Here is a 26,903-nt window from a genome sequence, read left to right on the forward strand (position 1 = left end):
ATGGATTTATTAAGCGAAGTTTGTGTCTGACCAACTTGATTAAAATTTTTGAGACGGTAACACACTTGATGTAGTCTACATGGATTTTAGCAAGGCTTTTGGCAAGGTCCCACATGGGAGACTGATCAGTAAATTGAAAGCTCATGGGAATCCAAGGGAAAGAAGCAGGTTGGATCCAAAATTGCTAGGAAGCAAATTGTCAATGGATCTTTTTATGACTGGGAGGCTGTTTCCAGTGGGGTTCTGCAGAGCTCAGTGGTGGGTCCCTTGCTTTTCATGGTATATACCAATGATCTCGACTTAAATATAGGCACCACGATTACGAACTTTGCAGGTGATACAAAATTGGCCATCTGGTTCACATTGAGGAAGATAGCTGTAGGCTGCAGGAAGATATCAATGGACTGGTCAGGTAGGCAGAAAAGTAGCAAACAAAATTAAATCTGGAGAAGTGTGAGGCAATGTATTTGGGGAAGGCAAACAGGCAGAGGAATACACAACAAATGGTAACATTCTGAAAAGTGTACAGGAACAGAGGGCCTTGAAAATATGTCTACAGATCCCTGAAGATAGCAGTACATGTAGATAAGGTCGTAATGAACGATTTAAGGGCTACCTCCCTTTATTGGTTGAGGCCTAGTGTATAAGAGCAAGGAGGTTATATTCCAGAGAGCCAGCTGGTCAAGGATGATACTGGAGCCAATGTTTACTCAGTCTTACATTTATTTACAGGGTGAAACATTACAAGTATATACCTCCTAATTCACCTGACTGCAATTTCAGAGAGTGTCTCTTTGTATGTGCTTAGGTGAAACCCCAAATCATGCCTTCCACATGCATACAATTAAACACAAATGATATGCAGGAAGGTTATGCTAGAACTATATAAAACGCTAGTTAGGATTGCAGCTAGAGTACTGTGTACGGATCTGGTCAGTGCATTACAGGAAGGATGTGATCACACTAGAAAGGGTACAGAAGTGATATCGAGGCTGTTGCCAGGAATGAAGAATTTTAGTTATGAGAAACGATTGGACAGGCTGGATTTGTTTACTTTGGAACAGAGGAAGCTGAGAGGAGATTTAATTGAGGCGTGTAAAATTAAGAGCAGAGGCCAGCAAAACATTTGCAGTCATCAGCATCTTTAATACAACAGTTCTTCTGAAATACAGGATTTCTAGTTATCCTTTCAAAGACTTTAATCGTATCAAAACATCTCACTCTGGGAAAAGCTACATAAAGTTGTCCATGTGTAAAAAACAGGCCTAGGAATATAAATACAAATTTTGTCTAGTTTGGCCTTGTGACTCGTTTATAGTCAAATTGGGAACTGTTTTGTCCTGAGTTGAAAAGACATTTGATGGGCTCAATATGACCCCAGGAATAAACACTATTTCCTTGAAATCTGCCTGTTATAATTTCAATATCTATTACTGAAAGAAAGCAACTTCTAGACTATCAGTCTTATTCCATGACAAAGTCCTTGTTCAGGATTCTAGTTTTGTAGCAGCATTATAACTGCTCCTTCCTTGAGTCTAAGCTTGTATGGTGGCAGGCCCATTGGAGTTAGACTGTGTGGAAACTCTGGGTGGGGGGGTTATAGAGTGTTAACATCTTCTTCCTGTTTAGAACCAGCACTGATGTATTCTTTTAAATCACTTCACGGCTTTTCTAAAACTTTTTCATTTGAATCTAGTGAATCTTCATTTATAGCACAAAGAATAGCATTCAAATAATGAGTTATATCAAAGAACTGTCCCTGCTATTTTGCCACACTTAACCAATTCCATCATCACATCCATTTGCCACCCCCTCTCTCCCACGCCATCCGTATCCTTCCCATCGATCCCATCCCATCCCTCGCAAGAAATGATCTCCCCAGCCAGGGTAAATTTGTGGTTGGGCTCCCTTTACCTGCCGCTGTTTTTGTTCTCTGTCCATTCCCCCCCCCAGCCCTGCTGCCATCGCTACCACGAACTGTCGGCAGCTGGACTTGCATCACGTGCTCCAGTCCTCCACGTGCCTTATGTGCCTCCGTGTTCCAGGCACCATCCACCAAATAAACTCACCAACAGGTGCGCCCCTTAAACTGACTAAATCAACACAGTCTGGACAGCTGAAGATGATAGAAGATGAGGTGCCGTGACGGACTGAACAGGAAGGACTTATTTCCGTTAACAGAGAAGTCAATAACTGGGGGCATAAATTTCAAGTAATTGGCGGAAGAATTAGAAGAGTTGAGGAGAATGTTTTCACCCAGGCGGTGGCACTCACTGCCTGAAAGAATGTTAGAGGCAGAAAGACTCATCACTTTTTAAAAAAATATACTTGGATATGCATTGAGGTGTCATACAGGACTACAGGCTAAGAAGTGGGAGGTGGGATTAGACAGGTTGTTCTTTTTTGATGGGCACAGACACGATGGGCCGAATGGCCTCCTTCTGTGATAGAAATATTTCTATGTTCCCATGCACAGCAGGCCAATCAGCATCCAGGGGAGAGTAAGAATAACCTGGGGCTGCAGTCCTTGTCTATGTACAGAGCCAAAAACTTTTATTAAGAGTTACATGAACAGACATGCTTTCTACAATCCACAAACCACAAGTCAGGGCTGTGATGTAATACTCTCCCCTTGCTTGGATGGTTGTAGCTGCACCAGCATTCAAGAAGCTCGATAACATCCCGGACAAAGCAATCCACTTGATCAGCAGCCCACCCTGCCACTTTAGCCAATCACTCCCTCCAACACCAGTGGCAGCAGTGTGTACCAGCTATAAGATACACTGCAGTATCTCGCCAAGGTTCCTTCGACAGCACCTTCCAAGCCCATGTAGAAGGGCAAGGGCAGCAGGAATATGGGAAAACTACCACCTGCCAAGTACTCCTCTGATTCATAAACCACCTGACTTGGGAACCTATTGGCCAATCCTTCATCATTGCCAAGTTAAAATCTTGCGAGTTCCCAACCTAACAGCACTGTGGAAACACATTCATCACACGGAGTGCAGTGATTCAAGCAGAAGATCCACCACCACCACCTTCTCAAGGACAACAAATGCCAGCCTTGCCAACAATGCCCACATCCCAAGAATGAACTAGAAGACTGTGACAGCTGCTGAGTTCAACATCCGCCATCTTTTCCTTTTATCTTCTACTCACCTTAAGTTACAATTTCATCATTTTTATGTCTTGATGACATCACTTCAGATGATCTTGATGCTCTTTTACAGCAGTTCTTAATTTAAAATTATTATTCTTGGGTTTAGATCCCTCCATGAACCCTATTTCATAACCATCCCTAGCCCTACAACCCTCTGACATTTCCGTGTTTCTCCAATTCTGGGCTCTTATGCAGCCATGATTTTAACTGCTGGCCGTGCCTTCAGCTGCCTGGGCCCTAGGCTCTGGAATTCCATCCCTAAACCTCCCCACTTCTCTAGGTATCTCACCTCCTCCCATCTCCCACTCTGACCAGTTTATTTGTCATCTATCCTTGTGTGGATCCACTGTCAAATTATGTCTGATAACAACAATCCACTGAAGGTGGGGTACTGTAGCACAGCCGTGATGTAAATGGACTAGTAATCCAGAGTCATGAGTTCAAATCCCACCAAATTTGAATTCAATTAATTAAATAAATCTGGAGTAAAGAATCTCAGTAGTGGTGGACATGAAACTACCGGATTGTAAACCCAACCGGTTTATAAGTATCTTTTACGGAAGGAAATCTGCTGTCCTTATCCAGCCTTGTCTATACACAACTGCAGATCCACAGCAATGTGGTTGACTCTTAACTGCCCTCTGAAATTGCCTAGCAAGATGCTCCACTGTATTTAAGAAGGCGGCCCACCTCCAGATTCTCAAGCGCAATTAGGAATGGACAAAAATGCTGGTCTTGCCACTGACACTCACGTCCTGTGAATGGATTAAAAAGAAAAGATCTTGCAGTATCCCAAGGAGAACAGTTTGTGGTTCGTACCTTGCTCAATGCTTTCATCGTCTTCCTGCTGTTCGGTCCTTAAGTATACAGCTTTGCCACGTGCAGGAGCAGATGGTCTGGTTGACACAGAACTCTGGTCTGTCGAGTTACTGCTCGAGTGCAGAGTCACACGCTGAGGCAAAATGCACCTGCTGAACTCTACTGCACAAAACAAAGAAACTTCAACGGTCAGAGAGAGATTAACTCAGGAAAGGGCAAGGCTTCTCACACTGTAAAAGAAACATTTATGTGGCAGTATTGCTGATAATTGGGCTGCAAAACCTGAATTTAAATGTACACAGAAACTTAAATTTCTGCCACTAGGGCTCTGTCAGTGCCATCATCTAGTGGTAATGCACTGGTTTCCTCCTCCTCCTTCCCACCATGACCTAATAGGATGTTAGCGTCCATGAAATTCCATTGGATTAATTACTTAGCAAAGTACTGCAGTAGTTCGCTGTTACCTTCAGCAGTATTACTGATCAGGAAACCCTCCCACTCTTACCACCTGCCATCGGATGTATTGGAAGGATCTACAGGCTAATAATAAAACTGTTTGGCCATGTTATGAACGCACTTTCCGTGGCCATCAAGTCCTGGAGTGGGACTTGAACCCAGAGCTTCTGACCCAGAGGTAGGGGATGCTATCCACTGTGCCACAAGGCCTCCCCTAATGCATTGGTTTACTTTGCCCAGTTAAGTAACTCAAAGCTGCGCCGTTTAATTGCACTGCTGGAGTAATGCTGAGCTATGTGGATATGGCAGAACCTGGATCTAATCTCTGGGGTAGCTGATTTAACCTGAGCTAGTGGTTGGGGTGTTGGAACTGGCTCCTGGGTGGGACACAAGAATATGAGAAGTAGGAGTAGCCATACAGCCCCTCGCACCTCCTCCGCCATTCAATAAGATCATAGCAGATCTTCCAACTCAACCCCACATTCCTGCCTGATTCCCATATCCCTCGGATTCCTTTAGTGTCCAAAAACCTAACGATCTCGGTCCTGAATATACTCAATAACTGAACGTCCACGGCCCTCTGGGATAGTGATACAGGTGGAGAGGGAAAGGGAAGGAAAAAGCAGTTAGGCCTCCCAGTCCAGATAACTCCTGATCATTATGCAATGGCTCTTGATGCAAAATGTGTGCATGTGGATAACCCGATTTTAAAAAAAGCATATTGGGTCCTAGGTTTTTTTATTAAAATGAGGTAGGGGATACAAAAGCCAAGAGCTAATACTAAAACAAGACAGGTCATTAGTTAGCCTGGAGTTAGAATAGTGAGTCCTGTTTATTTTAGGCAGATTCAAAGCCATGGACAGGGTGTAGAAGAGATTCTGAGGTAATCCCAGGATCAGAAGATTTAGTTATGAGGAGAGACTAGAGACACTGGGTTACATTTCCGTGAGAATAAAGCCTAAAGGGAGATGTGATAAGAGTGTTCAAAATTATCAGGGATATTCATAAATTAAATCAGGAAAATAGAGTTACACTGGCTGGTGAGGTGATAACTATCATCAATTTAAAAACATCATAAAAGAGGGAGGAGACAAAGAGGATTATAAATGCTGGTCTTACCAGCCTTCTCGAGAATGAAAAACAAGCTGTGCTGATGCCCTCTCCAGCACTGGGTCAATCTGCCTGCTGATATTCACTTTCTACACAGATGAGCGATTGAGGCAAGGTATACAGTGAGCTCAGTAGCTTGGCACTTATCCAAGCTAGTGCACCAAAGAAGGGTCAGAGAATTAAGGGGCACAGGATATCATTTATACCTCTTGGCATTTGGGCCACAGCATTCTCCATAAGGCTCCCTACAGTTTCCAAAAATAGCGCTATGCAGAGGGGCTGCTACAATCACCTTATTGACAGCACATTCTGGATGCATTCTATTTGCTCGGACTTGTGAATATCAGACAAAGTGCGAACTTACTGATTCTGGCTGGTGCCAGTGTCGAAGTAACAATGCTACGGACACAGAAAGGTGAGGCTGCATCACTCTCCCGGACGCCATTGTGGTGAGAGAACTGATGATGAAGGTGTCTTGCAAACTGTAAAAGCACCACAGCAGTAGCACCCTGGAGAAGAGGAGGGCAGGAAGCACAATTAGTAAAGTTCGTACAAAAACAAAATATTTCAGTGCACAGCACAGTTCAGCTGATCAACACACTGCAGCTGTGGCATTACCAGTACTCGTTCTGATCGTGGGGGGTATTGCAGCAGGTATGGTACTGCAGTGGTTATGTGACTGGGTTAACAGCAAAGAGGTGGAGAGTTCTTAGCTCACCAAAGGCAAGCTGTGAAGTTGAATTCCATAAACCTGCGAGCTGCAAAATGACTGACTAACTGGTTCACTAACCTTCATGGAGGGAATCTGTCATACCTACCCGGTCCAGCCTTCAGTCCAGTCCCACACTCCGTGGATGACTCTGAGCTGGTCCAACAAATCACTCAACTGTAAAAATCGGTAATGAGGCTGCAGCTCATTGCCATCTCCGGGCAACTAATTCAATCTTACCAATCAATCCTAGTGGTCAGCTGTGGCTAAGTAGGCAGCACTATTGTCTGAGTCAGAAGGTTTTGGGTTCGAGCCCTGCTCTAGAGGCTTGAACATAAAATCCAGACTGATACTCCCAGTACAGCACCAAGGGAGTGCTGCACTCTCTGAGGTTCTGACTATCAGGTGACACATTAAATTGAAGACCCGACAGCCATTTCAGGTGTACATAAGAGATACCATGGCCACTATTTCGCAGAAAAGAGGAGTTTGCCCAAGTGCACTGTTAATTCCTCAGCTACCATGATCAAAAACAGGTTATCTGGCCATAATCTTGGTGCAGTTTGTGGGAGCTTGCTTTGCACAAATTGGCTGCCATGTTTTCTACATTACAACACTGAGAACACTTCAAACTTACTCAATTGGCTGTAAAGCTTGTTGGAATGTCCTGATGTTGTGAAAGGGTCTATAGAAATGCAAGCCTTTCTTTCTTTACTACTGTTACAAAGAACACTTCAATAAAAAAAAATCTTTGTGATTAGCTCCAGAACCTCACGATTAACTGGGTGTATCTTGGCCTTGCTTCAAGGGATAGTCATCATGACCTTGGTTACTACATGCACACAGTTTCTCAAACTAGGACTGTACTATGTTTCGATAGATTATTAAAGGTTCCAAGGCAGGTCAGGCAGTGGCAGTACACTGACGCAAAGCTTGGGTTTTAGAAGCCTGTAGAAGGGAAGGAATGCCATACAACAACCAGCATTTATATAGCACCTTACCTGGAAAATGGCCCAAGGTTCTTCACAGGAGTGTTATCAAAAAAAGTCTGACTGTGAGCCTCATGAGATATTAGGACAGATGGCCAAAGGTTTGGTTAAAGAGGTAGGCTTTAAGCAGGGAAGAGGGAGAGAGGCTTAGGGAGGCCACTCCAGAGTGTAGGGCCTTGGCAGTTGAAGGCATGGCCGCCAATGGAGCAATGAGACACAATAAGAAAGGGGTGAAGGGTCACAAGCAAGCATAATTGAATTCAGGCAGCAAGTTAACTTTAGCAAAAAAAAAATCACAGCTGTTTCTGTCCCTGCGTTCATTTACCAACAGCGTTCACTACGTTTGCAATGATTGGGAGCAGAAACATTGGCTAGTTACTTCCTCTCCCTTCCTTTACAACCAAGAAAGATAAGATATTTTAATGAGCCTAACTACCAATTACCATCATTTACCACTGCACAGAACAGTGTTTGAATCTTGGATCCTTTCTTGGCTGTCTCACACAGTATTATGCTAAGGCAGAGGGTGGGGAGAAGAACAGTAAACTTCATAAGATAAAGAACATGACATATGCATTCAGTTCAAAATACCAGTTCTAGTCTTAAGCTGTTAAAATAAATCGCAGAATGGTACAGCAGGGAAGGGGGCTATTCAGTCCACCACGTCTGTCTGTTCCTGCACTTTGAAAGAGCGATTTGATTAGTCCCATTCCCCCACTCTTTCTCCAGAGCCCTGCAAATTTTATTCCTATTCTAGTATTCATCCAATTTTTTTTTTTAATTCACTCATGGGATGTGGGCTTCGCTGGCTGGGCCAGCATTTATTGCCCATCCCTAGTTGCCCTTGAGAAGGTGGTGGTGAGCTGCCTTCTTGAACCGTTGCAGTCCATGTGGTGTAGGTACACCCAAAGTGCTGTTAGGAAGGGAGTTCCAGGATTTTGACCCAGTGACAGTGAAGGAACCGTGATATATTTCCAAGTCAGGATGGTAAGTGACTTGGAGGGGAACTTGCAGGTTGTGGTTTTCCTATCTATCTCCTGCCCTTGGCCTTCTAGATGGTAGCGGTCGTTTGGAAGGTGCTGTTGAAGGAGCCTTGGTGAATTCCTGCAGTGCATCTTGTAAATGGTACACACTGCTGCTGTGCGTCGTTGGTGGAGGGAGTGAATGTTTGTGGATGTGGTGCCAATCAAGCGGGCTGCTTTGTCCTGGATGATGTTGAGCTTCTTGATTGTTGTTGGAGCTGCACTCATCTAGGCAAGTAGAGAGTATTCCATCACACTCCTGACTTGTGCCTTGTAGATGCTGGACAGGGTTTGGGGACTCAGGAGGTGAGTTACTTGACACACGACTCTTGGACTCTGACCTGCTCTTGTAGCCACAGTATTTGTATGGCTAGTCCGTTCAGTTTCTGGTCAATGGTATCCCTCAGGATGTTGATGGTGGGGGATTCAGTGATGATAATGCCATTGAACATCAAGGGACGATGGTTGGATTCTCTCTTGTTGGAGATGGTCATTACCTGCCACTTGTGCGGCATGAATGTTACTTGCCACTTGTCAGCCCAAGCCTGGATGTTGTTCAGGTCTTGCTGCATTTGGACATGGACTGCCTCAGTATCTGAGGAGTTGCGAATGGTGCTGAACATTGTGTAATTATCAGTGAACATCCCCACTTCTGACCTTATGATGGAAGGAAGGATATTGATGAAGCAGCTGAAGATGGTTGGGCCGAGGACACTACCCTGAGGAACTCCTGCAGCGATGTCCTGGAGCTGAGATGACTGAACTCCAACAATCACAACCATCTTCATTTGTGCTAGGTATGACTCCAACCTGCGGAGAGTTTTCCCCCCGATTCCCGTTGACTCTGGTTTTGCTAGTGCTCCTTGATGCCACACTCGGTTAAATGTGGCCTTGATGTCAAGGGCAGTCACTACCCCCTCATCTAATCCCCTTTTGAAAGTTACTGTTGAATCTGCTTCCAACAACTTTTCAGGCCATGTATTCCAGGACACAACAACTTACATTAGAAATAAACTCTCATCTTCCCTCTGCCAATCACCTTAAATCTGTGCCCTCTGGCTATTGCCAGTTGTTAGAATGTTATAAAAAAATCAAGGACAATGGCGACTGAAGGACAGAAGGGATATTTTTGAGAAATACCAATTAGAAGATACCCTAACCTGACATATCTAAGTTTAGGGTATGATAGCATAGTCATTATGTTACTAGACTAGTAATCTAGATGCCTGGAGTAATGCTGTAGGGTCAGGAGTTCAAATCCCATCACGGCAGCTGGGGAATTTAAATACATTTAATTAAATAAATCTGGAATAAAAAGCTAGCATCTGTAATAGGGACCATGAAAATACTGGATTGTCGTAAAAACACATCTGGATCATTCATGTTTTTTAGGGAAGGAAGTCAGCGATCTTTACCCGGACTGGCCTACATGTGATTCCAGATCCACAGCAATGTGGTTGACTCTCAACTATGCTCTGTAATCGCTCAGTTGTCAAGGAGGCTCACAACCAGGGTGGTTAGGTTTGGGCAAGAAATGCTGGCTTTGCCAGATGCCGTGAAAAAGGAGGATTTGATTTAGTCTCATATGATTCAGGATTTTTGCTTTCTTTACATTTGTGAATAGCTTGTAGACTAGTACTGTGGTTAGGGATCATAAAGTGGTCAAGTTGCTCATTTGCAGAATGCTTCATGGAGTATAGATGACATTTAGCAAGAAAAAACTTTGCCAGATAGGAGGTCCTTGACACAAAGGAATGATGAATAAGGAAGTGGTCAACAGTCTCCCAGATAAGTCTCCCAACATAACAAACAAAGACAGAGATCAACAGATTACGAAGGAAAACTAACCAAACGGGAAATAACCATATAATGAATCACCAAGGTGACGCAGATGGGTGAATGACAAGAGGCATATGAAGATCTTAAGTTTTCCGTCACAAACCAGTAAAGAGACAGACAGAGCGTGAGAGAGGGGCAGTAAAGGGAGACAGACAGGGGGAGACAGAGAGAGAGAGAGAGAGAGAGAGAGAGAGAGAAAGAGACAGGCAGAGAGAGAGCGAGACAGCGAGGGGAAGACAAAAGAAAGTCAGTATCTAGAGCGAAAGTGGGTAATATTGTTTTCTCTGTGAATATTGATAAGATATGACAAAACTGGGTGGGGTTGTGAGGAGGATGCAAGGAGGCTTCAGGGTGATTTATACAAGTGTGTGTGGGCAAACACATGGCAGTTGCAGTATAACATGGATAGATGTGAAGTTATATGCTTTGGTGTGAAAAACAGAAAGGCAAAGTATTATTTAATTGGGAAATGTGGATGTACAAAGGGATCTGGGTGTCCTTGTACACCAGTCAATGAAAGTAAATAGGCAGATGCAGCAAGCTATTAGGAAGGCAAAAGGTATGTTGGCTTTCATTGAAAGAGGATTTGAGTTCAGAAGTAGGGGTGTCTTACTGCAGTTATACAAGGCCTTGGTGAGGCCACACCTGGAGCATTGCGTGCAGTTTTGGTCTCCCTACCTAAGAAAGGATATACTTGCCATAGAGGGAGGGCAGCGAAGGTTCACTAGGCTGATACCGGGGATGGCAGGACTGCCATATGAGTAGAGATTGGTTCGACTGGGCCTGTATTCACTAGAGTTTAGAAGAATAAGAGGGGATCTGATTGAAACATATAAAATTCTAACAGGACTAGACAGACTAGATACAGGGTGGGGGGGTGTTTCCCCTGGTTGGGGAGTCTAGAACCAGGGGCCATAGTCTCAGGATACGGGAAGGCCATTTAGAACTGAGATGAGGAAACATTTCTTCACTCAGAGGGTGGTCAACCTATGGAATTCTCTACCACAGAAGGCTGTGGAGGCCAGTTCAGAGTACATTCAAGAAAGAAATTGATAATTTTTTGGATATTAGTGGCATCAAAGGGTATGGAGAGAAAGCGGGAATATGGCGCTGAGATAGAGGATCAGCCATGATCATATTGAATGGCAGAGCAGGCTCGAAGGGCCGAATGGCCTACTCCTGCTCCCAGTTTCTATGGATCAAAACTTGGCGAACTCAGTAAAGGCTGGTGTTGAGTCCAAGAACCATACACAAAATTCTGTTGTTCCTATTCTTACCCAGCCAACAGCATCCAATCCCGAAAACCGAGGTAACTGATTGGAATAAAACCGAGCACTCTGCTCCTTTTCTCTTTTTCTTCTCTCTCCACCATCTCTATTCTGAGAATCTGTCGAGCTGAGGAATTCACATACAAGAAAACAAAAGCTTTAAGATCAGGATCACAATACATGGAATATACAGCACAGAGACAGGCCATTTGGCCCAACTCGTCTGACTGATGTTCATAATCCACAAGTCACATCTTATTCTATTCGGCCTCATCTCAAACTTCCAGCATCTTTCCATTCCCTTTTCTCTCACATACTCATCTAGTTTTCTTTTGAAATGACACAAGCTATTTACCTCGACCAACTCCTGTGGTAAAGTTCCACATTTTTATCATTTTGAGTAAAGGAGTTCCTCCTTTAGAACATAGGAAATATGAGGAGTGGGCCATATGTCCCCTCAAGCCTGCTGTGCCACTCAATCAGATTATGGCTGATCTGATCTTGGCCTCAACTCCACTTTCCTGCTTGTCCCCCATAACCCTTGACTTCCTTCTAGTTCAAGAATTTGTCTATCTCAGCCTTGAATATATTTGCAGAATCAATCTCCATAGCTCTCTAGAATAGAGAATTTTCAAGATTTCAAGAAGAAATTCCTCTCCATCTCTGCCTTAGATGGGCGACCCCTTATTCTGAAATTAAGCCCCCTAGTTCTAGATCCCTCCACAAGGGGCAACATTCTCTCAACATCCACCCTGTCAAGCCCCCCTCAGAAACCTATAGGTTTCAGTACGATCACCTCTCATTCTTCTAAGCTCCAATGCTCCAACCTGCTCAATCTTTCCTCATAAGGCAAACCCCTTCATCCCAGGAATCAACCAAGTGAACCATCCCTGAGCTGCTTCCAATGCAAATAAGGAGACCAAACCTGTATTGCCTTACAATTGGTGTGCTCTGTACAGTTGTGGCAAGACTTACCTAACTGTACGCTTATTTCCTTATTGGATTTACTAGTGACCATCTTATATTTATGGCCCTGATTATGGTTTCTCCCATAAGGAAATATTCTCTCCGCACCAACTATTCGTAATTTTACAGACTGATCAGATCACACAATACAGGCACAGTAAAATGTTTAATCAATGTATTACACAGTTGTTACAGTACAGAGGCAAGCCATTCGGCCCAACCTGGAACAGTAATAGGAATAGCATAATACACTGAGCACCTGCCCTGATCGCTTCCGGGTGTGGTAGGGTCTTGGAAATCAAAGATTTTGCACAATGGCCCAGGAAAGCTTTTTACTGTATTAAAGGTGCAATGTTGCTGTAGTTGTTGTTTTAAAGGAGAAAAGTGTAAGGACAATCCCAAAATACAATGCCCCACCCTTTGAATTAGAAACCCATCCTCTTTGGCTGGTAATTACCGCTGCTTTAGTGAAGAACGCCTCACATGCGATTTGGGTGTATGCATATCCAACATCATGTGGTGACCAAGGAAGCAAAGCATTCAATGGTCAAAAGAACACTCACAATCTCTCTACTTTCTCATCTACCATTTTACTGGCCAACGCACAGACAGGAAATAAGTTCACCCGCATTACCGTCAATGCCGGGTGTCTATTACTCATTCGTTAATTTACTTGTCAAGAAGTGAAATCCTTAAAAGGCCAGTCCGAGAGGAGGTCATTCGGCCCATTGTGCTTGTACAATTAACCACATCTGGATTCTGAATTAACCACGTGACTATATGTGTCTCCCAGTCACACGCCAATTTGGTTGACTCTTAATTACCCACTGAAGTGGCTGAGAAAGCCCCTCAATTGTATTGAACCCATTACCATTGGTTTAAGCAGAAGGCCCACTACCACCTTCTCAGGGCAAGTAGGGATGAGCAATAAATGCTGGCTTCGCTACATTAGGTTAATAACTGGTGTACTGGGTGACTCTGCTGTGGGCATACTTTGAAAATGAGAGTCAACTCCACGCGGTGGATTCATGACTTACCTGTTTTCGAAGGGAGGGCAGGTGGAAACCACAGAGGTCGGCTTTAACACGTCATCTTCAGCGCAGTGAGGAGGAGGCAGACGCAATGAGGGTGAAGGGCCAGTGATAGGCCAACGGTGAAACACTGAGTTGGGGAAGAAAGAATTGGTGAATGAAACAGGAAAAGCCTTTTGGTAGCATTTCAAAAGCTGGGATTCAGCAAGCCGCTTAGTGTAATGCAAAGATTGCAACTGTTCAAGAAAGTGGTCCCTTCACCTTCTCCTCAGGGCAAAGTACGGGTGGGAAATAAATATTAGCATACAAATTAAAAATCATCTGATTCTCTGCTCTCCCTCCCTTTCTCTAAGGAGAGTTGAAGACTTCAACTCATACATTTATACAGTTCGTCTCATGATCTCAAGATGCTTTACAACCAATAAAATACTTTCTTAAACGTAGTTGGTGTTGAAAACCAGCAGTTAATTTGCGCGCAGTGAGATCCAGTAAACAGAAATGTGATAATAATCTATTAATCTATTTTAGTAATGTCGGTTGAAGAGCAAATATTGTTCCATTGGCAAAAAAATAACTCCCCTGTCTTTCTTCAAAGACTTTGATAGGATTTTTACATCCATCTGTGAGGGTAGAAAGGCTTCGGTTTAGTGCCTGATCCAGCAGATGGCACCTTTGACAGTGCAGTAGTCTCTCAGCACCGCACTGATGTGCCATTCTGGACTTTGTGCTCAAGGCTCTGGCTTGGGGGTTTGAGCTCACAGCCTTCTGAGAGTGCTATCTACTGATCCATAACTAACACAATTCACAATGTATGTCAACTGCCAACACAAGTTGTCAAATGCAGGTATTTTTTTTCAGCCATTCAGCCTGCTAATATTAGCTGGAGTGCTCCAAAGACAAGATTGAATGATGGTTCTCATTTCAGTACAGCACCCAAACCTAGTGGCAATGGTTATGTTATCATATACATACAGGGTGCAAAATCACCTACATCACACAAGAGTATGAAAAATGAGCAGCATCTGTTGTTGTAATATGGGTTCTTTAGATATCTCAATGATGAGATCTTCAGACTTGTATATTTAAACATGAACCATTTATTGTTAACCTCTAACTATTTACAGAGCCAAGGTTACTGTCTTGTATGGTGCTGTTATCTCCATGCAGGCTGGTTCCAGAGTGTTCTCCCTAGACTCTTCTGTCATTCTAGTATCATGTGACTCTATGCATCATACCATAGGCAGTGCTATTCTCCAGTCCCACGTTTACCCTTGCTCTGCCGAGCACCTTTACATTACAATGGCATGCAGGCACGTATAACATCATAGAACATTCGTCATGCGGCAAAGTGTTAAGTGTGCATTAAAAGGGAGCAGGTCATTTTCTTGACCTTTACACCAAGGCCATGTCACAAATGTGGAAGTCAGGATTTATAAGCAGTCTCACTGCTCCTTACAGTTAGGTTGGACTGTCAGCCGGGTCACTCTCACTGGACACACCTTCCTCAGTGTCAACAACTGGTGCAGTAGTAGTGTTCCTACCTCTAAGCCTGAAGCTCTGGGTTCAAGTTCCACTCCAGGGCTTGATGGCCATGGAATGTGCGTTCATAAGACGGTCAAACAGGTTAATTATCAACCTGAAAGTCCTTCTAACATGCCAAATGTAGGTGGTAAGAGTGGGAGAATTTTCTGGTCAGTCAAAACCGTGAGGCAGCTGCAGTGCAGCAGCCTCCCCACGTTAAAAGGCTCCTTGCAGTTTCTTGCTATTGGCTGTGTTCTGTGGCAGAGTCCTTCTCGTTTTGCGGGACTGTCAGAGTGCGAACGAGCTGTTCGTTGAATAAGCTTGTCAAGCCCAGTACATGACAAAGTCCATGCCATTATATACTGCTTCCTTAAATGACTGGAGGGGAAGGGAAAGAATTGAGTGAATCAAACAGGAAAAGCCTTCTGGTAACATTTCAAAAGTGGGGATCGAGCAAGCCACATAATGTAACGCAAAGATTGCAAAGAAAGCGGTCCCTTCACCTTTTTCTCAGGATGAAGTACGGGCGGGAAATAAATAAATAAATAAAACCATCCAATTCCCTGCTCTCCCTCCCTTTCCCTAAGGAGAGTTGCAAAAGACTCACATTTATAGTGGATGGAATTTTCTGTTGCCGGTGGGATGGGAAAATTTGGACAGCCCCCAGCCAAGCTGTTCCAGTACAACTACAACACGGGCATCTAATCGGCAATGTGGAAAATTGCCGAGGAATGTCCTGTCTACAAAAAGCAGGACAAATGCCACCCAGCCAATCACTGCCTCATCAGTCGACTCTCGGTCATCAGTAAAGTGTTGGAAGGAGTCATCAACAGTGCTATCAAGCAGCACTTGCTTAGCAATAACATGTTCACTGGCACTCAGTTTGGGCTCTGCCAGGGTCACTCAGCTCCTGTCCACATTACAACCTTGGTTCAAACATGGGCAAAAGAGCTGAACTCCAGAAGTGAGGTGAGAGTGACTGACCTTGGCATAAAGGCAGCATTTGACTGAGTGTGGCATCAAGGAGCCCTAGCAAAACTGGAGTCAATGGGAATTGGGGATATCTTGCTGCTGGTTGGTGTCATACCTAACACAAAGGAAGGTAGTTGTGGCTGTTGGAGGTCAATCATCTCAGTTCCAGGACATCACTGCAGGAGTTCCTCAGGGTAGTGCCCTAGGACTAAACATCTTCAGCTGCTTCATCAATGACCTTCCTTACTTCATAAGGTCAGAAATGGGGGTGTTCACTGACGAATGCACAATGTTCAGCACCATTTGTGACTCCTCAGACACCCAAGTAGTCCATGTCCAAATGCAGTAAGACCTGGACAATATCCAGGCTTGGGCTGACAAGTGGTAAGTAACATTCGCACCACACAAGTGTCAGGCAATGACCATCTCCAACAAGAGAGAATCCAACCATCGCCTCATGACATTCAATGACATCACCATCGCTGGAATCCCCCACTATCAACATCTTCGGGATTACCATTGACAAGAAACTGAACCGGATTAGTCGTATAAATAGTGTGGCTAGAAGAGCAGGTCAAAGGTTGGGAATCCTGCAGCAAATAACTCACCTCCTGACTCCCCAAAGCCTGTCCACCATCGACAAGGCACAAATCAGGAGTGTGATGGAATACTCCCCACTTGCCTGAATGAGTGCAGCTCCAACAACACTCAAGAAGCTTGACACCATCCAGGACAAAGCAGCTTGCTTTATTGGCACCCCATCCACAAACAGTCACTCCCTTCACCACTGACGCACAGTGGCAGCAGTGTATATCATCTACAAGATGCACTGCAGGAATTCACCAAGCCTCCATAGACATCACGTTCCAAACCCACAACCACTACCCCTAGCAGGACAAAGGCAGCAGACACATGGAAACACCACCGCCTGGAAGTTCCCCTCCGAGCCACTCACCATCCTAACTTGGAAATATGCTGTTCCTTCACTGTCGCTGGGTCAAAATCTTGGAAATCCCTCCCTAACAGCACTGTGGGTGTAACTACACCACATGGACTGCAGCGGTTCAAGAAGGCAGCTCACCACCACCTTCTCAAGGGCAACTAGTGATGGGCAATAAATGCTGGCCTACGATGAATAAAAGAAATACTCCATCCCCTTGCAATGAAGGCCAACATTCCATTTGCCTTCTTAATTACTTGTACCTGTTTGCCAACATTTTGTGATTATGAAGACAGGCAGATTCCTCAGTGCTGCAGCACTCTGCAGTCTCTCTCCATTTAAACATTCAGCTTTTCTATTCTTCCCACCAAAATGGACAACCTTCTGCTTCTCCACATTATACTCCATCTGCCAAATTTTTGTCCACTCACTTAACCTATCTCTATCCCTTTGCAAACTCTTTGTATGCTCCTCATGACTTGTTTTCCCACCTTTTTGTTGTATCATCAGCAAATCTAGCTACAATACATTCGGTCTCTTTGACGGAGTCATTAACAGATTGTAAGTAGTTGAGGCTCCAGCACTGATCCTTGTGGCACCCCACTGGTGAAAATGGCCCATTTCTCAGAACTCTCCACCTCCTGTAGTTAGCCAATCCTCCATCCTTGCTAATTCCTAAGACCATGAGCTCTTATCTTGTGCAGCAACCTTTTATATGGCATCTTATCAAATACTTCTTTGAAATCCAAACTAGTCCTACTACTGCCCCTTTATCCACTCTGCTTGATACATCTTCAAAGAACTCTAGTAAATTTGTTGAACACGATTTCCCTTCTGCAAATCCACATTGACTCTGATGAAGAGTCATACGGACTTGAAACGTTAACTGTGTTCCTCTCCGCAGATGCTGTCAGACCTGCTGAGTTTTTCCAGGTATTTTTGTTTTTGATTTAGATTTCCAGCATCTGCATTTTTTTGCTTTTATCACCATGTTGACTCTGCCTGATTGCATTACGATTTTCTAAATGTCCTGACACCACTTCCCTAATGGATTCTAGCATTTTCCCACTGGCAGATGTTAGGCTAACTGGGCTTTAGTTTTCTGCTTTCTGTCTACCTTCTTTTCCTGAATACAGGTGTTACATTTGCAGTTTTCCAAGCCGCAGGGGTCTTTCCAGAACCTAGAAAATTTTGGAAGATTACAACCGATGCATCAAATGTCACTGCAGCCACTTCTTTTCAGACTCTCGGATGCAGGCATCCTAAGGACAAACTAAAAAAAAGATGCAGGGAGGGCACAGTCCCAGGATAAGGGGTTGGTCGTTTAGCATTGAAATTAGGAGAAATTTCTTCACTGCTAAGGTTGTGAACCTTTGGAATTCTTACACGAGGGTGTGGATGCTCAGTCATCGTGTATAATCAAGACCTAGATCGATAGATTTTTGGACTCTAAGGAATCTCACCTCTGATGTTCTTGTTCTGGATTTAGAACATGAGAAAGGGATTACACCTTAAATGGTAAGTGTTAGAATCAAGCAGAGGGGCAGGAGGGATACACAGGGTATTAAATGGGGCAGCATTAAGGTTGCAAAAAAGCAAATGAAAACATTTGCTTCCTGTCAGACCTGGCTCAGTGCAATGCACTCTGATTTCTTTCAGCAGAGGTCAATAACCAGGGGACATAGATTTGAAGTAATTGGTAAAAGGATTAGAGAGGAGTTGAAGAGAATTTTTTTCACCCAAGAGGTGCCTGAACACTGCGTAGTAGAGTGGTAGAGGCATAAACATTTAAAAAATACTTGGATATGCACTTGAGGTGCCGTTACCCAAGGGACTGCAGACCAAGAGTTGGAAAGTGGGGATTGGGCTCGATAACTTTTTAATAGGCGCAGACACAATGGGCAGAATGGCCTCCTTCTGTACTGTAAACAATACTGGTTTTCTGTGAAGCGAGTTTGAGCCCCATTCCAGAGACATGAGCATATAATGAAAACATTTCCTCTGGTTGGGTTGGTGGGTGGGAATCCATTTTAAAATTAGAGCGAGGCCACTCAGGGGTGAAATCAGTTAACAAATTCACGCAAAGGGTGGAGGAAACCCAAACTCTCTCCTCCAAAGAACTATGCATTACTTTCAATCTTGAAGATTTAAATAGATGTTACTTGGGCTGACCAGTGGCAAGTAACATGAGTGCCACGCAATGACCATCTCCAACAACAGAGAACCTAATCATTGCCTCTTGACATTCAATGGCATTACCATCGCTGAATCCTCCACTATCAATATCCTGGGGTTACCATTGACCAGAAACTGAACTGGACTAGCCATATAAATACTGTAAATACAAGAGCAGGTCAGAGGCTAGGAATCCTGCAGCGAGTAACTCACCTCCTGACAACCCAAAGCCTGTCCAACATCTACAAGGCACAGGTCAGGAGTGTGATGGAATACTCTCCACTTGACTGGATGAGTGCAGCTCCAACAACACTCAAGAAGCTTGACACCATCCAGGACAAAGTAGCCCACTTGTTTGGCACCCTATCTACAAACATTCACTCCCTCCACTGCCAATGCACAGTGGTAGCAGCGTGTACCATCTACAAGATGCACTGTAGGAATTCACCAAGGCTCCTTAGACAGTACGTTCCCAACCTGTAACCTCTACCACCTATAAGGACAAGGGCATCAAATGCATGGGGACACCACCACTTTCAAGTTGCCCTCAGGTCATTCACCATTCTGCTTTGGAAATATATCGTCATTCCTTCACTATCGCTGGGTCAAAATCCTGGAACTCACTCCCTAACAGCACTGTGGGTGTACCGACATCACATGGACTGCAGCGGTTCAAGAAGGCAGCTCACCACCAACTTCTCAAGGGCAATTAGGGATGGGCAATAAATGCTGGCCCAGCCAGCAACACCCACATCCCATGAACAAATACAATAAAATTGATTTTTGTCCAGCAAGGGTTACAAGGACTTTGGAGAAAAAGTGGGTAAATGGAGTTAAGGCACAGATCAGAAATGATCTAAATGAATGGCTCAAAATGCTGAATGGCTGACGCTACCAGTGCAGTACCAAGGGAGAGCTGCACTGTCAGGGGTGTCATCTTTTGCATGAGATGTTGAACTGAGGCCCAATTGGTCTCGAGGATGGACATAAAAGATCCCATGGCCACTGTTTCAAAGATAAGCTTGGGAACTCTCCCCACTGCCCTGGTCAATATATATATATCCAACATCAATATTCTCAACCAGCATATTAAAACAGATGATTTGGTTGTGTTTTTTTTTACTATTATTACTGGGATCTTGCTGTGCACAAATTGACTGCCACATTTCCATTACTACAATAGTGAGCCCTCAAAAAAGTGTTTCATTGGCTGTAAAGTACTTTGGATATTCTCAGGTGACAACTGCTCTTGGGATTACTGAAGGTCGGCAACCCCTACATTGCCTCCAATTGCCTAAACCAACCTCAGTCATAAACTCCAACCCCTAACACAAAAGAAAACACCACAAAAATCTTCCAAAACCATAAACCCCAAACCACTCTGGCTAAGTCCCAAATCCCAAAACACCGTCCCCTAAACCTCAAACCCCACCCCTTAAATCACAAACCCAACCCCTCCACCCACACCCCTCTCCTTAAACCCAACACCCCCAAAGCCATAAACCCAAAGCCACTCCCAAAAACACAAAACCCCTCTCCTCAATGCCAAACCCTCTCCCTAAAGCTTAAACCCCTCCCCCAATCGTCTCTCCATAAACCCCAAGCCCCTCCCCAAACCCCAATCTACTCCCTCAAACTCCAATTCCCCTCCCCCAAACCCCAATCCCCTCCTCCAAACCCCAATCTCCTCCTCCAAACCCCAATCTCCCCCCAAACTCCAATCTCCCCCCAAACCACAATCTCCTCCCCAAACCACAATCTTCCCCAAACCCCCACCCCCAAACCCCAATCCCCTCCGCAAACCCCACCCCCAAAACCCAATCTCCTCCCCAAACCCCACCCCAAACCCCAATCCCCTCCCCAAACCCCAATCTCCCCCCAAACCCCAAACTCCCCCCAAATCCCAATCCCCTCCCCCAAACCCCAATCCCCTCCCCCAAACCCCAATCCCCTCCCCAAACCCCAATCTCCCCCCAAACCACTCCCCCAAACCCCAATCTCCCCCCAAACCCCAATCCCCTCCCCCAAACCCCAATCCCCTCCCCCAAACCCCAATCCCCTCCCCCAAACTCCAATCCCCTCCCCCAAACCCCAATCCCCTCCCCAAACCCCAATCCCCTCCCCAAACCCCAATCCCCTCCCCAAACCCCAATCCCCTCCCCAAACCCCAATCCCCTCCCCAAACCCCAATCTCCCCCCAATCCCCTCCCCAAACCCCAATCTCCCCCCAAATCCCAATCTCCCCCAATCCCCTCCCCCAAACCCCAATCCCCTCCTCAAACCCCAATCCCCTCCCCAAACCCCAATCTCCCCCTAAATCCCTCCCCCAAACCCCAATCCCCTCCTCCAAACCCCAATCCCCAAACCCCAATCCCCTACCCCAAACCCCAATCCCCTACCCCAAACCCCAATCTGCCCCCTCACCTCTACCCGCTGCGGCCTTCAGCCTCCACATGATGCCGCCACTCGGGCCTCGGTCGCCGCGACCTCTCCGCCAATCAAGAGCCGGGACCGGCCCCCCGCTCCTTCAGCGCACTGCGTCATCACGCATCATGCTCGCCACGGACGTAACTTCCGCCCCAATGTCTCCTCCAGGCCGTATTCACAGTGACGTCACTGCACCTCCGCCCCGCCCACTGACTTCCGGTCTGTCAATAACCTCAGTTTACAGACACAGCTCAGTGACTGGTCCCATTGTAAATCACCTGACAAAACCCACCAGAAAATAATTGACTCCATTACAGGTTACACCTACAAAATAAAAACAAAATATGCTGGAAAAACTCAGCAGGTCAGACAAGCACCTGTGGAGAGAAACAGAATTGATTATAGATTATAACCTGTGTTTAATGGACATTTCTTTCTTCAATTTTGTTGTACAGATTCCCTCAGCTTTATTGGTAAAACTAATTTTAACTGATAATATGTGAATAATGATATCCCAGCTTGACGATTCCTCTTAAACAGGACAATCCCTCTGCCTGATTCTTTACAATCCTGGATCTTCCTCTCCCTACATGTTTAAACTGTCAGCCTTTGCTCTGTGGTAGTGCTCTTCCCTCTAAGTCAATGTCATATTTTGAAATTATTCAAAGAAGAGCAGCAGAGTTCTCTCCTAGGTCCTGGCCAATATCCATTCCTCAGCCAACATCATAACAACAACAATTGGTCTTTTATCTCACTACTCCCTGTGGGGATTTGCTCTGTGTAAATTGGCTGTCATTTACCACCAGCACAAAGCTTGTATTGATTTAGCACTCGTAATGTAGGGAAATGTCCCAAGTTGCTTCAAGAACGAAAAGTGGAACTGGGTCAATTAGATAATATAACAGAAACAACACTTCAAAGGCAATTCATTGGCTGTGAAGCTCTTCGGATTTCCCTGATGGTATGAATGGTGCTCGAAATGCAAGCTCTTTCTTTTGTTGCCAGAACTTTCATTTTCCAAAAGCCCAGCCACCTGTTTGGTCAGTGTTTTTCAAATCATTCATTCACAGGATGTGGGCCTCAATGGTAAGCCAGCATTTTTATGAACATACTAACATATGAATTAGGAACAGGAGAAGGCCATTTGGCTTCTCGAGCCTGCTCCACCATTCAATCAAATCACAGCAGATCAGCTTGTGGCCTTAACGCCACTATCCTGCCTACCCTTAATACTCCTTGATTCCCTTGTTAGTCAAGAATCTTTCTAACTCGGCCTTAAAAATATTCAATGACCCTGCCTCCATCACTTTCTGGGGAAAAAAGTTTTACAGACTCATGACCCTCTGAGAAAGCAATTCCTCCACATCTCAGTCTTAAATGGGAGACCCCTTATTTTTAAAATATGTCCCCTTCTTCTGGTCTCTCCCAAAAGGGGAGATGCCTTTTCAGCACCTCTCCTGTCAAGTCCCTTCAGGATCTTACATGTTTCAATAAGATCACCCCTTAATCTTTTAAACTCCAATGGATACAGGCCCAGCCTGTCCAACCTTTCCTCATAAGATAACCCTCCCATCCCAAGAATCAGCCGAGTGAACCTTCTCTGAACTGCTTCTAATGCAAATCCGTACAGATATGGTCTCACTAATGCCCTGTACAACTGGAGCAAAACATCCCTCCTTTTTTGTTCCATTCCCTTTGCGATAAACTGCAACATTCCATTTGTCTTCCTTGCTGTACCTACTTACTAACTTCTTATGGTTCATGTACCATGATTATGCATTCTTAATTGCTCTTGAATACAACTATGTTGTTTGCTAAACCATTTCAGAGGGCATGTGCACTGCATTGATGTGACACTGAAATCACATATCAGCCAGACCATGTAAGGACATCTCCTTTCTTCCCAAAAGGACATCAGTGAACTAGATGTGTTTTTATGACAATCCATTGGTTTTGTGATCACTATTACTGATACTAGCTTTTTATTTCAGATTCTTTATTGAATCAATTGAATTTACATTCCACATCTACCAACGTGGGATTTGAACCTACGCCTCAGGATTCTTAGTCCAGGCCTCTAGAATATAAATCAAGGAACATAAGCTTTATGCTAATGTGTCCCTTCTTAAATGAATTAAAGGTTTTACAATGAAGTGGGTGTATCTGCAATATCGCAGACAAGCTAATTAGCTAATATTAACATATTAATCACTCTTTATCTGAGTGCCTTTTTTTACATGTGACAAGTCAAATTGGGGGTGAAATTGGTCTCGGGCACTGGAACAAAATAGTGGATAGTAAATTGTTCATTTCACATCTTACCTGTTTTTATTTTGCACTGACTTCCAAGTAGGTCAGGCCAGCATTGAAATAGGTCACAGATTCACTATTCACTTTGCCAAAGACCAATTTTAAGTTGAGTACTTTTAAATAACCAGCATTAAAATGAGTATTTTACCCAAATTCTTCCTGTGGGAAAAATGGTCATAAAATAATTTTATCTGTAGATATTTATTGTGAAAACTTGGCCCTTGTCACCTTTACACTCAGCTATGTCAAAGCTCTTCTGGCTGGCTTGTCCACCCTCTGTAAACTTCAGTTCATGTAAAGCTCTGCTACCCATACCCTAACTCGCGCCAGCTCCTACTCACCCATGTGCGCACACGATCTCAAATCCTCATGTTCAAATCATTCCATGACCTCAGCCCTCCCTGCAATCTCTCCCAGCCCTAAATTTCCCCAGAACTCCGCATTCCCCCAAATATGCCCCCTGTAAATTCCCGATTTTCATTGTTCCATCATTGACCATTGTGCCTTCAGCTGCCTAGGTCCTAAGCTCTGGCATGCTCCCTCCAAAGCTTTCCTCCTTCTTCATAGCACTTCTCAAAACTGCCTTTAAGTCACGCCATATCATAAATATCTCTTTTCTTTGGCCTGATGTCAACTTATGCTTGATTACACTCTTGTGAACAAGCTTTGGACATTTTTTACACATTAAAGGCACTAGAAAAATGCAATTTGTTATTTGTGACATTTTTTTGCAGATGCCTACGATGCCTGTGTCATGAATGGGCGACGGTGCACAAATAGTTATTGCTGAACCGAGACCTAAATGTCACTTATTTAAGAGAAAGAGAGAACAAGACAGGAAATGCTAGAAAATAACATGTTTATTTAATATTGAATAAGATCAATGAAAAGTATATTACTGACCAACAGCACACATACATACTTTCATACTTATCGCAATGTATGCACATTCTGAATTAACACAGCCTATGTTAAAACTATTTATCTGTACCGTTATTAATATAGAATATCTGTGTGAACATTTCAACACCTCCCTTTTCGTACACAGTCATCTTAGGTCACTCACAGATAAACCTAATTCAAGGCAGTTTCATGTTGTGGTTTCAAGGTCGTTGGAAAGAAACCTTCATTCTGAATTTGCGCTAAGAGGGAGTCTGAATTTTCAGATGACCAGGAGGAGGACAGAATAAGACATTACAGTTTTAGACCCGTGCCGGCACAGATATTGGGCCCGGCCCCTCAGTCACAGCCAATGCTTTTTGTTTGGAGGGTTACACTCAAAACAATCAGACATGCTGTACCATGGAATGACAAGACACACAATGGCCCCAGTGTTTACGGGGAGACAGGTGAGCATGTCAGGGAGTGCAAGCAAATCCCAGCTAGGCCAGTCATGTGAAGACTCTGTTGAATTTAACAGCAGGGCCTCAATATAATTTTTTTTGTTGTTGAAATTTCCTTCTCCCATCTGACAATCGACCAGACTGACAGGCTAGTTGAAACTGAGCAAGAAAACCAGATACAGGAGTTAAATTTGAAACAGGCTCCCACTAGGAGGCGAACTTGAGTAGCTGACGAAAGGATTCCCCCCCTTGACGACTGGTCTTCTCCTTTTCGCCCCAAAGCATGAGCAAATAACCCAGGTTAATGCCCCAAGTTTTTATGTGTTCACAAGGAAAATATGGATGAAAGAATTGCCTCAAGTGGGTAGGATCCAGATCCAAAGTAAAGCTTTATAAACTTGTTCTCACATTGCTTTCAAGACCAGCATTTGTTGTCTATCCTCGAGTGCTTGAGGAGGACTTTCCATCTGAAGTCCTTGTGATGATGGCACTCTTGCAATGATGTCAAGGAACGAATTTATGGAACTGACCTAGTGCTATGAACAGGCAGTCATACATCCAAATCAGGAAGGCAAGTGACTTGGAGGAAGATTTAAAGATGAGGTTGTTCCCACGATATTGCTGCTCTTGTGGGGCAAGGGACATGTCAATCATGTCCGTGGCAGAAACCTACATATATGTAGAAGACACTTCCCAAACAGCAAAGATAATGAATGTTTCATTGGCTTCCTACAGTCACGCGTACCCAACAGAAAGTCCCCCTTGTCTGATTTTACACTGTCACTGGGTTAACAGTTGCCAACGCAGGGGACTCCAGGAATTCCAGATTAATCACCAGGACACTGCTGTAAGCGAAATCCCAGGAGAAAAATCAAGAGGAGGCGTTACACAAAATGATGTGTTTTTTTGCTTTTTACTTTCAAAACATTAAAGATATTGGTGGTATGGGAAGGAGGGCTGTTTCAGGAACTGGCGCAATTACATGCATTGGCTAACAAGGGTTTGTTCCTTTTCCAATTGGCCAAGGGAAAGCAGTGACACCTGTAGAATAGACCAATGGCATGCTGAGGTGGAACGGTTTGAGCTGGGAGGTCTTGTGATAAAACCTCCAGGACTACACCCAGTCAGAGGCTGAGATGTTGCCTTAGAATTGACACAACATGGTTTACAACGCAAACTGTTGTAATTCACAGAAGGGTCATAAAACAGAGGGCATCGCTATAAGGTGATTGGCAAACGAACCAAGGACAGCATGAGGAAAAGCAGTTTTATATAGCAAGTGGCTAGGATCTGGAATGCACTGCCCGAGGGTCTTGTGGGGGGCAGATCCAATCGTGGATTTCAAAAGGTAATTGAATAACTATTTGAAGAGAAGCGTTTGCAGAACGATGGGGAAAAGTTGGGGGAGTGATATAATTGATCATAGCTGATTCGCCAACACAGAGAAAACAAGTCGAAAGGCCGCCTTCTGTACTGTAGCCATTCTACGATTAGGTACACACTGGAGAACGGATAGAACCAAAGTCTGTAATTGAACCCCATCATGCGTAACTCACAAGTGCTTTAGGAAAATAGTTTGAATTATTAGCGTGACATTTTCAGTAAAGCAATGACCATGAAAAGATACAATGACATCTTTAGAAGGCACAAGGATAGACATCAATACAGTTTTAAACTATAGAGTATTGGGAACTGCGTGGAGCAGTGACTTAACACGTTGACCTTTCACCCTGAGTAGAAATAGAACTTTTCCAAACTAATGGGATGAGACTGCCCTCTGCTGGCTGTTAGAAACTTGTGAGACTCAGCCCAGTTCCACGTGTTCCCATAATAAAAGACTATCCCT

The 26,903-nt window shown here is 44.3% G+C and overlaps 1 protein-coding gene across 2 annotated transcripts in view; it reads right to left on the reverse strand.

The window, feature by feature from the left end:
- dele1 (DAP3 binding cell death enhancer 1) overlaps positions 1–21,522 on the reverse strand; it is a 34,152-nt gene extending 12,630 nt beyond the window's left edge. The window contains exons 1-5 of one of the 2 annotated variants that reach the window (XM_078551161.1): positions 21,402–21,522; positions 13,376–13,499; positions 11,382–11,499; positions 5,910–6,054; positions 3,980–4,138 (exon numbers count right to left, since the gene is read on the reverse strand). In XM_078551161.1, the coding sequence (XP_078407287.1) occupies positions 3,980–4,138; positions 5,910–6,054; positions 11,382–11,499; positions 13,376–13,499; positions 21,402–21,432 (577 nt within the window). In that variant the 5' untranslated portion in view covers positions 21,433–21,522. Of the gene's footprint in view, positions 1–3,979; positions 4,142–5,909; positions 6,055–11,381; positions 11,500–13,375; positions 13,500–21,401 lie in introns of both variants that reach the window. The other variant, XM_078551160.1, reaches the window with a different exon arrangement.
- Between the last annotated feature and the right edge of the window lie 5,381 nt (positions 21,523–26,903).

The sequence above is a fragment of the Cetorhinus maximus genome, chromosome 10 (assembly GCF_964194155.1).
Source record: "Cetorhinus maximus chromosome 10, sCetMax3.hap1.1, whole genome shotgun sequence".
In the NCBI taxonomy this organism is placed as follows: Eukaryota; Metazoa; Chordata; class Chondrichthyes; order Lamniformes; family Cetorhinidae; genus Cetorhinus; species Cetorhinus maximus.